Genomic DNA, 11,258 nt, shown 5'->3' with positions numbered 1-11,258 from the left:
AGCAATGGGGTGGGGAGGGACTTTGCTGTCCAGCTTTCCAACCAGAGCTGCAGCTACCCAGCATGCTTGTCCTTTGACAATTTTTCATTAAACTGTGGGTACTTTACTGCATGCTTTGTGCCTTAAATACCTCTTATTAGCATTTGAGTGTCTTTCCTCCTTAGAAAGCTTGCAAGGCTCCATTAAGGGTAATGAGAGTCACACTCCTGGGAGGCAAGGAGAATATATACCCCAACATCTCCTGGTTACGGTCTACCCTAACCAGTATGTCAGAGCATCATCTGCTAGGGATTTATTACAGAGGCATTTTACAACACGCTCTATTATAAGTTATTAAGGAATGGAGCAGCTTCTACTGTTCTTTCATTAAATATTAATAGAACATTTATAAACCGATCTTTAATTTAAAGTGTTACCTTTAATCAAAGCCCCGGTGATAACAATGCAGCCTTTGGTAAGGCCCCTGTGGTAGTACTTAAACCTTTCACACTGAGATTTTATGTGCCTGTGGGTGCACTCCTGCTCTGGGCACAGAGCACGGAGGAGCTCTGGCCAGTGCAGGCAGGGCACTCTGGGCTGGCAGCTGCAGGTCTTGCTCCATGGTGCTGCCTGCTGCAGGCACTGCACGGAGCCAGGCAGCAACCTGCAGGGCTGTCGAGCTTCCTCTCCAACACCGTAATGCCCATGGCATGGGTACCCCAGCACCAACACCCAGCATGGAGGTGCAGGCCTGCTGGCACACAGCCATGCACTGAACAGATGCAGGACGCATGGCCACGGTCTGGTCTTCTGACGCCCCACACAGACTGCCCCAGCCCAGCTGGGTGCTGCTCACCTGTTTTACTGTCCACAGTAAAGTGCTGCTCGCCCTCCAGCACACTGTAGACTACGCGGGCACTGCTCCCGTATGTGGGGTCATCAGCATCAGATGCCATCACCTGCATCACAGAGGTGCCTGCAGCAGGGACAAGGAGGAAAACAAAATGTCAGGGAGGAGGTGAGAAGAGCAACGCAAACCTCAGGGCCAGGGGCTGGCAGAACAGGAGAGCAAGGGCCAACACTGATCGCTTGCACATACTGATGGAAACGAGAACAGTTGGGTGCAAATGCGGCATCGCCTCCCCCCAAAAGGCTGAGAGCCAGGACTCCAGACACTGCTGCAAATGCCTCTTTTGTCCTGCAGAGTGGCAGGAGGGACCAGACCTTGGTCCACCTCGGGGCTGCTGTCGAGTCAGGACCTGCTCTCCAGGAGATAACTGGTCTGAACAGCTGGGAGCTTTTCTCCCAGCAGACTTCTGCTGGACCATCTTGGAAGGAGCTGGGGACAAGATGTTATCACCACAGCTGCTCCTTTCCTGTCAGCCCCAAGCAACATGGTCACCTCCAGCCCATAGAGGGACCTCCCAGCCAAGGCCTGATCGACACTGTGGCACCACATCTCTGCAGCAGACAGACCTGCAAAGGGACAACAGCCATGGGAGAGGAAAGGCTTTCGCTTGCCCAGAGCCAGACACAGCACCATGTCCTCATGCTCTACACGTAGCAGGGCAGGAGGACTATAAATTGGATAAAAGTCCATCAAATGTCTGCAATTAAGTTATTGATTTTCAACACTGCTTCATTAAACTGGGTGCTTCACTGCAACTGTCCCTGTGATGGCTTTAATTTGACTTCATGTTCAATTTGACAAAAGCAGGACCCAGGACATGAGAATGGGGCCAGGAGCAAAGGGGCTGAGATCTACAGAGACAACAGAAGAGAGGAAGGAGGGGAAGCCTAATCCTACCTACAGACACCTCTGAGAAAGGAGATGGTGTGATAGAAGACCTGTGAGGACAGGCTACGCAGTTCCACCTCTAGCACCAGACTCACATCCCTGCTCCGGAGGTCAGCACTGGCACCAGTCACCTCTCTGGTGGGATGAGGTGCAGGACTGGAAGAAGAGCCCTGAGCAGCTCATAGGAAAGATCAAACCAACCGGGAAACCCGCTGCTGCAAGATACTGCCAGGGCCAAGAGCTGACAAGGCTGGCAGAGAAGCTGGTAATTTATAACGGACAAGATCTCCCAGCAATGATTGCAGTTAAAGGTAGGTTTTGCTTCAGAAATGACTCCAGGGCACAAGACCAGCCCAAAGTGAAGGGGCCAGGAGAGAGCATTTCACAGCTCACACTGCTGCATCCAGCAGCTCTGCTCTGTCTCATGCACCTCTTAGGGCTGCTGTGCCACCAGCTGAGGACCAGAGGTACCACACTCTGGTCCAGAAACTCTTCTGTTCTGCAGTGCATCCATCCATATGCTGCAAAGACAATCCCACAGGCTGGTCTTGGCTAGACCCATGTCATGAATAACCCAGAGCCAGGCTTATTACTAATTGTCAACATCTGAGTCTAGACCCATTACGTTCCCAAACACCAGAGGTACACACAAAGTCAGAAGCAGCCTCTGTTCCACAGCACAGGGGGCAGAAACAGAGCTGGAACCATCCAGATGGAGAATGAGGAACTCCAGTCCCTGGTGCCTTCCTCTTCCCCTGTTAGACCACAAGCCCACGGCTTGCAGGCAAGCCAGGCAGCCAGGGCGCTTCTGCACCAGCCCAGCCTGGACTCGGGCAGGAGACGAGACAGCGGAGATAGCAATGCTGCTGCGAGCAGCTGGGATGCACACACTCCCCCCAGTCCAGTTCACTTCTGATCTCCTGGAAAGGGTGTTCACTGAAGAAAATGAGCAGTTACCATGGTTGCTTTTCATTCTCCATGGCCATCTTCTCAGAGCTGCAGCTCTGCTGATAACATGAGAATCCCCCTCATTGGTCTTCAGCAACAAGCTAGTTCAAGTCAACTTATTTATGCTTTACTGTCTCCCATGAAGTTACGGTGCATCCCTGCCAGGCACATCCAGATTACACCACAGCAACACTAGCTCCCTGCCTTGCAAACAACTGCTTAAGAAATACTACTGCTGCATTTCCTTGAAAGAGTCTGTCCTGCCTCCTCCTCCTCCCCCTGCCTGCCACCACACAACTCTTTCACCAGGTATGGGCCAAGGCAGATCACCCCCACACCACCACCTGCACTGCACATTCCCTCGTGCATGTTCCCTTGGGAAGTTTCTGATCAGAAAGCCGAGAAGGAAGGGATCAGAGAAGGGAAAGTATATGGCACTGGGGTCTCCAGGCTCCCCTCCCCCAGCTGCAGCAGAGAAGCCCTGCTAGGGATGCTGGAGGTGCCAAAGCCTGAGAATCACAAAAAGCAGCACCTATCCCTGGCAACAGGGAGGGCTCCTTCTATGCCCAGCCTGGCAGCAACCAGCTGAGAGTCCATGCCCAGCGTCCACAGCAGCAGCCACTCCTGCATCTGCACCCTGTAGCACCCATCATCACCACAGGCAGAACCTGCTGACCTTGCACAAACATCTCACACTCCAAGAACCACTTGCTCTTGCCTAGGCACCTCAGAGGCAAAGGGTTAGGAGATCCAAAACTCACCCACACGTACACGAGCCCATCAGAGTTATTTACCTGCACTTGCCCTGTATACAGTATAACCTGTGTCAGGACTGCATGCATGCAGACAGAGCAAGTGCCCCAAGGACTATGCCACAACCCTCTATCCCAACCATCCCAGTACTATCACCCCACAGGTGCCAGCCCAGTGATCATTAAAGAGGGGGGTAGCCACTACAAGTTTGCATCAGGCTCTGCATCTCATGCTGCTTCTCCCCAGATGCGTTCACTCAATTGCATAATTCACCTACTAATCCATTCCTATCAGATAAACAGCTATACTCCTTGTGTTCCAGTATTTACCTGAACATTGCAAAACTGCATCAGTGCCAGAGTCCAATGGGAAGGCAGGATCCATGACCACCCAGAGGTGGGTTTTGTTTCTCCATTTTAAGCCATGCCCTGGACAAGCCAGGCAGGTTGCTGCTCTCAGTTTTCCAACGCCAGCACAGAAGTTTCCTGGTCCTAGGGCTGCCTCCAGCTGCTGGGCACTCCCAAGCGCTGGAGCAACACGGCTGCGCGGTGGCAGATCCAGGCTGATGGGTCCCAGGCGTGAGCCCCGTGTTTGGGACCAGCACTTTCCACTCTAGTGCAAGGGGAAACCAAGCAGCATGAGGAGTATTGCAGCAAGGCACCTTCAGCTCAGAGGCACTAGGATCATGGCATACTGCCCTTAGGCTGAAGCCAGCAACCCTGACGGTGATGAAGGCTCTGCCCTTCACCACCTGCTCTCACAGCATCTCATTAACAGATGAGCAACAACAGGCAGGTAGGGAACATTAACCCTACTTTGTGCCTTGACTTCTAGTCTGCGAAGATGCAATGCAGCCTGCTCAAGGTCACCTATGGATATCAGGAATCTAGGAGTCCAGCTTTCCAGCATCCTCTCTTAACTCCCACTTATCCCTTTCTCCCCTTCACTTGCCCTCTATTTCAATCTGAAGAACAAAGGTCTTGAATTCCAGTTTAACTTGATCCCCTCCTTCCTCCGGAGACAAGCCAAGGAACACTGGCTCCCACCCCTGCTCTGATATTAGCCCCTGCTCTCCAAGCATAGCGCTGCCCACAGCAAGTACAGCATGTACGACTTTTATTTAGTTTTCTGGCATGTGCCTTAGCCATAAAAGATACGATAAATAAAATCTAAACATCCGTCATGTACTGTATAACCCACCTCCCATAACCAGGAAGCCTGAACTCATATCCAGAGAGAGAATTAGACACGTAAAATGAGGTAAAGACCTCGGTTCCTCCCCTGGCCAGCTCACCCCACAGAAGCAGAGGAAACCAACAATTTTACATAAACATTACGAGTCAGAGTCCACCTCTTACTCTCCTGCTGCAAAGGTGCAATCCAGCAGACCAAACAAACTGCGTTTCCCTCCAGAAGAAAGGGGGGCCAAGACTCCCACTTCCAGAGCAATCCTCCCCCACAGCCTGCGCTGGGGCCGCAGAGCACCCGGCTGACCCAGCACCCGTGGGGTTGGGTGCGGGAGGGCACACACATGGCTGCCAGCCATCCTCTGGCTCCAGCCCTGCCTGGGCTGTCCCTGTTCCGCACCCTGAGCCGTCCTGGAGATCTGCCAGGGACATCAGCCAGCCCTTGACTCCGCAGGCCAGGGAGATTAATCCCACTTCTGCTGCGCCCAACAGGGAGCTGGGATCGGCAGTGCAGAGAGGGGCTGCCAGCACCCAGCACCGAAAGGCGCCTAGAGATGCCCCCGGGAGCCGGCGGGATCAAGGAGCCGTTTCTCCACAAGGCCCTTTCCCGCTGCAGCCATGAGTGCAGAGATCAGCGCTGCTCAGCTGCCCCTGCCGCAGCACGCTGCCATGCAGAGCGGTCCTCAAGGCTGGCCTGGCAAACAGCAGCTCAGCCCCAAGCCCCTTGGCTTGGATGGACAGGGCTCTCTGCAGGTCCTGGGCTCTGCAGAGCACCTTTGAAATACTAATGCAGACCTCTCCTAGCATCAATCACCACCTTCCCTGCAGGACCCAGAGCCTCTGGGCCAGTTTCAGCAATCCTGGGATGTGCCATCCGCCTGCACACAGAAGGCTAATGGCTCCAGACCACTTACTATGCCACTCACCCCAAACACGTTTAGCTAAAAGAAGTGTCGACAGGCAAAGTCCAAACACATCCAAGAGTAAAGAGGCCCTGCACTGAATCCACAAGCAAGCCAACAGGACCTGTCACTTCCCCAGGGACAGAAGTACAGCCAGGCTCCAGGCCTGCCGAGAGGTAAACAGGTAGCATGAAAAACCAACACTTGCTAAATTTGACGGCCCCTCCTCATGGCAGCCTTCGCCCCCTCCCTGGGGCAGGTAGGAGCCTCCAGCTGCTCTCCAGACCATCTCTGGGGCGGGCTGCAGGCTGCACCTCCAGCTCAGACTGAGCCCAAAGGACAGCTCTCTACCCATGCTCAGAGCACCTTTCTGTGCAGATCCAGCTAGCTGCAGGACAGCACATGGTCACTTCATCCCTGCGGGATATAAAGGACCCTGAGAGGAGTGCTTTGTCATGCAAAGCCACATGCCCTGGACTGATGCCAGAGTGCAGCACTCATCTCAGGGAACCGGCTGCTGTGGGGGCCGGGGGGCGGTTGAGATTTTATAAACAATGCAATTTACAGCTTTCATCTTGCCCAACACATGCAGTGGCTGATGCACCCCAGACACAAGCAGGCAGGACATCAGGGAAGAAAATAAACCAGAGGAGCTTAAAAATTACTGGAGCAGAATTGAGTTTTTTTGCAATTTCAGGAACATTCTGACTTGGTAAAAAGCCAAATCCGACCCAGAGGAGATTGACTGCAGAGCCCTCACACGCCGCAGGACAAGCCCAAGGGAGCCAACCTGGCTGTGGTGGAATTGCTCAAACATACAACTATGGAAACATCCTTTGGGGTGTCTGGCCAGAGAAACCCATTGCACAAGGCACCCTATCCCCTGGCACCAAGCAGGTAAACGTAGTGTCTTGGGGAGTAAACCAAAGCATTAAATTTAAGGGCGCACAGGTTCCCTGAGGGCTTAGCACATGCAGACTGGATGCAGAGAGGGTGGAGCAGGTGCTCAGATGTGCAGGGCAGAGGGCTCAGAGGTTGCACCATGACCAAGAGCGCAGTGCTGAAGGGGAAGGGGTGTCCTCGGTAAGGACCAACAGGCAGGCCAAGCCCCAGCTCACAGCTACTTGCTGCCCCATCAGCTTCCAGAGGCACACAAGTGTTTTGAGCACTTTCTATCAAGGAAAAAAAAAAAAAAAAGATCAGACTGCCTGCAAGTGTTCTGGCTGCATGTTAAAGTATTTTTCTCTGCTTCCAGCATGGAGATTAAACAATTTCTCTTCACAATAATCACTTCTACATTCAGCTAGCTTTGTGCTAGAGTCAGGGCTTGACCCCAAGTTTCTGTCTGTACAGTCAAATCGTCTCTAATCTGGACTTGGTGCTACACAGAGAAATAAGGAGAGTAAAATGCACCAAGGAAGGAGTGATGTTCTGATGAAAGGATGCACATTTCCTAGCATGTCCCTCACTCCAGGCTCTGCATGCTCCCCAAACAGCCCAGAAGTGAGCTCTGGGCTGCAACACCCACTCTGTGCAACCAACAGAGTTGTATTGCACGAGACAGCGTGTGCCGGATTTGAGCTCATGCCTGTGTGCAGCAGACAGCTATTAAGCAGACCCCAGGGAGTTCAGGAAGGGAGCCCAAAACACAGCTAATTTTAGCATCTCCTGTTACAAGGTGAAGCTCCTGCAGTTCCCAGGCAGTTGGCTGGGTCCCATCCTACCTTCTTCTGCAGTTCCAGGTCTCTTCCAGGTACTAGACTCTGCTCAACTCAGGCATTTTGGAGTGATCTGCACTGGGGTACGCACGCAGAGACTGAGCCTCAGGTGCCAGCACAGAGCAGCCTGCAAACTCTTAGCCCACAGTTTCTTTTGACGTGATAGGACAGCAGTGGGGCTGCAACAGGGTTGGCAGCTCAGGCCCCATCCTGCAGAAAGACAGAAAGCTGGCTGTCCTGAGTTGGCAGTGGGCACAGGGGGAGTTAGCAAAAACGCTCCCAGGCAGCACCACCAGCCCCTGCCTTCCTCTGGCCAGGTGGACCCAGTGCATTGCCTCCGGCAGCTGCTGCCAGCCCTGGGGCAGGACAAGGCCCTGCTCCCTCCGGGGGGCTGAGCAGAGAGAGCCCTCTGCCCCACTGCAGCTCCAGCTATCTTCCCTGCCAGCCTCATAGAGCACCAGGTCAAACCTGCTTCCTCTGCACCCCGGCAGCGGCATTCAATGGCTCTGTGCCCTGCTGTCTGCAAAACAGTCCTTGGCAGCTGCGCTATTTCTTCTGATGCCCCAGCAGCCCCAGACCAGATGAGGTTTCTAGAAATAAGTCATTTGAAGCCTGCTCTTGCAGCTGGTCCTGCCATGCCAAGGGAGCCCTGATAAAACTGTTGGATCAGCTTCCATTTTGGATGCGCTTCCTCCAAGTGCAGGAGCTCAGTGCCACCTCAGATGTGTGCTCTGTGTGTAGAAAACACTGACTTCTCCACGGGCATAGCACATGCTCAGCCTGTCTCCATGGGCTGGGGTTAGCTCCAAGCACCACCTCTGCCCCTTAGAAATCTCAGACTCCGGCCTCACCTTCCTGACCATCTCGCATCTGCCATTTTTGATCCATCAGATAGCAACAGCAACCCCTTTTCCTTTCTCTTTGCAGAGGTTTACAGTGAGTCTGGATGAGTTCATGGAAGACAGACACTGAAGTTGACTGAACCCATGGAAACTACCCACAGCTGAAGAAATCCCGAAGCTGAAACTGCTTGCTGGCTGCGAAAATACTAAGAGGAGCATCACACATACTGTGTGTGCTGTTCCTCCTCTGTAAGCATCCACTTTGGCCACTGTCAGGAGAAGATCCTTGAACAAAGAGGCCTTTAGTCCAACCTGACTTAGTCTTACAGTCTCAAACAGCATGTATGCTGTCACTACCAAAATGCACTGCCTTGGCCCCAGCGCAGAGCAAGGGGCAGGTGTGTTGCAAAGCACTCCCAGCTACTCTGTGAGAGTTTGTGCAGTTCTCTCATTTGTTATTCCCTCTTAGACACTAGGAAACCAAATTACTTTCCCTCCCAATTAGTACTCCTTCATTATGCAAATAATGTCCTTTGATCTGTTCCTGCTCTCACAGAGCAGACCTGACCATATTTGTTTTATTCCTCTTTATGCCCCAAGAAGATACCCACCTCTGGGATCTGGGACTATGCTTTTGGCAGGGAATGGGGAGCTATGGCTGATAGCTGCCATAAGTGAGAAGAAAAACCACCCACTTGGGCAGCCTCAGGCATAAACCCCAGCAAGGTCTGGGAAGGCAGGAGCATGAGAGGAGGAAAAGCAAAGTCACCCTTCACTTTTCAAGCTGGGCCACAGAGCAAAGGCTGTTGGAGCAGCAGAGACAGGGACTGAATGCTCCCTACAAACAAGCTCCAAGCTGGAGAGTAGCCCTGCCCTCTGGGGTGGCCCCATCCCAGCCCCTTCCCCAGAAGGGGAGAGCACAGCTGAACCAGTAACACTGGTGATCCAGGAGAACATCTGCACCCAAATGGAGCCTGGACCAGGCATGTCCGCCAGCAGGTCCCCAGGATTTGACCTTGATCTTGATGTATTAATAGGCAATCCAAGCTCTCCCCAAGCTGCCCAGCCTTCCTACCCCTGCTTGGCCAGTACAGACAACCACCTCCATCCACATTCAGGAAGGAAACAAGGCATGCTCCCCACTCGCTCTTATGAAAATACCCCTGAGGTCTAGGGGAGATTATCTGTCCAGCTCAGAGACAGCAAACATTACTACCAATAACAACCACAGAAAAAGCCATGGTCACAGCTGCACCAGGCTTTGATGCCACAAAAGGAGTGCTCCCACACAAACAGGGCCTGGCAGGGTATTTCCCATACGAAAGTCCTAAACTTTACCTCCCTGGCCCAGGCAGCATCCCATGTCCTGCATCCTCAGCCCTTCCTACAGCAGCTAGAGCTGAACTTCACACACCAGGTCCATGACAAGCCCCAGCTCCCCCCGTGTCCACACCAGGGCCACAGCGGAGGAGCAAGGCAGCTCAGAGGGTTGAGGAGAAAGCTACTTCTCAGGTTTGCTTGTTTGTGCTTTCACAGGATACGTCCATCCTGTCCTTTGTGCTACCTGTTCCTGGGCAAAGCACTGGTAAGCCGAGGGAGAATCGCGAGGGAGCTGGGGACTTGCAGCAGCAGCATGCGGGTACCCTCCAGCCCTGCATTTATACTGCAGGGGACCATGCGGCAGTGCCACTTGAAGATGCTGTGTAAAGCTCTCCCTGTCCTGTTAGCTGGGCCATCTCCAGGGCTAGGCTGCTACAGAGGAGCCCCTTACGCTCCCTGGGATGGCCAGGCTACAGAAAGCTCCAAGATTGTCGCAGGCAGACAGACATCAGCCTGGTAAGCAGAACAGGCTCTTGGCTCCAGCTCCCCTCTCTGAGCATGCAGCTTGGAAGCACAGCCCACGCCATTCACAGCACTTCTCTTTACTTTTAACTTCTGCGTATTTTAATTTGCAGGAATCGCCTCCTTTCATGTTGTGAAACCGTGTTTCTTTCTCCCTCTGATCTCAAATTTTGCATAGAAACTGTCTCCTTTGATATGTCTTGTTCATATCACGCTGATCAGGCAGCTCCATAATTGTTAGTGATTTTCATAGAACTGGGATCCTTGTCTAATACTCAGAGTTGAGAATTCCTTCCTTTTTAAATGTTGTTCAAGTAAAATAGATTAATTTAATCTCTTTCTTCCCTTTGGGAACAGGATGCCTCCTGCTTTGCTGCCCACATGCTGTCTTTCATTTCTCCAGGAACACATGGTTGTAGTTCAAGCGGTCATTCTCTGAATTGGGAGAGGATTTGGGCAGGTAAATGGAAGAGGAAGGAGAGCTTGGAATGCCTCAGGAGAGCTTGTTCTCCATCCGTCAACAGAAATCCAGGCAGCAGCAGGTCCTCTGGTGTGGGCAATTCCCGCACATCTGTACTTGCTGGAGGCCCTGCGCCAGTCTCACAGCACGCTGCACATTAACCATGGAGAGCCAGAGCTCCGTCCTGAGGCAGCACAGACCTGAGCACCATCCCCTGCACTCCGCTTCCAGGATGCCTCTTCAGCCAGACCTTCCTGCACAAGCGCAGCAGGACCCTGCGGTTCGCCTGACCTGCCGAGCCCTTCGTGCAGCGCAGCCCTGCTCCCCCAGCCCTGGCCCCCCCAGGTGCTCTCCCTCCCGGAGCTCTGGCACTGGCACCGTCACTCCCCCTCTTGCTGACAGCGTTGGGGACCTGCCTTATCTTTGATGTCAGTCAGGCTTTTGCAGGCTGCCTCTACCTTGATGCAGCCTTCGGAGAACAGTGCTTTATAGTCCCCTGCCCGCAGCGCGTGCCGGCACACGGAGTCTGCTACGCACTCTGGCTCGTCAATGGGGGATAACAGATGGCCTACTGGCACCGTCACTCCCCCTCTTGCTGACAGCGTTGGGGACCTGCCTTATCTTTGATGTCAGTCAGGCTTTTGCAGGCTGCCTCTACCTTGATGCAGCCTTCGGAGAACAGTGCTTTATAGTCCCCTGCCCGCAGCGCGTGCCGGCACACGGAGTCTGCTACGCACTCTGGCTCGTCAATGGGGGATAACAGATGGCCTGATGCGGATGGGGCACGGTGTGACATTCTGGGCAGTGCAGCAAGCCAGCCACTCCCCCT

The 11,258-nt window shown here is 53.4% G+C and overlaps 1 protein-coding gene across 1 annotated transcript in view; it reads right to left on the bottom strand.

Annotated features, from left to right (window-relative positions):
* The window catches only part of LOC104073923 (cadherin-22-like), a gene marked incomplete at both ends in the record, with an annotated part of 52,117 nt that overhangs the window by 39,481 nt on the left and 1,378 nt on the right, over positions 1 to 11,258 (bottom strand). The window contains 1 exon segment of the mRNA XM_009573866.1: positions 836 to 955. Coding sequence (XP_009572161.1) covers positions 836 to 955 — 120 coding nt within the window.

Source organism: Fulmarus glacialis, unplaced genomic scaffold, assembly GCF_000690835.1.
Source record: "Fulmarus glacialis isolate BGI_N327 unplaced genomic scaffold, ASM69083v1 scaffold17403, whole genome shotgun sequence".
In the NCBI taxonomy this organism is placed as follows: Eukaryota; Metazoa; Chordata; class Aves; order Procellariiformes; family Procellariidae; genus Fulmarus; species Fulmarus glacialis.
This window is presented reverse-complemented; position numbering and strand designations above follow the sequence as displayed.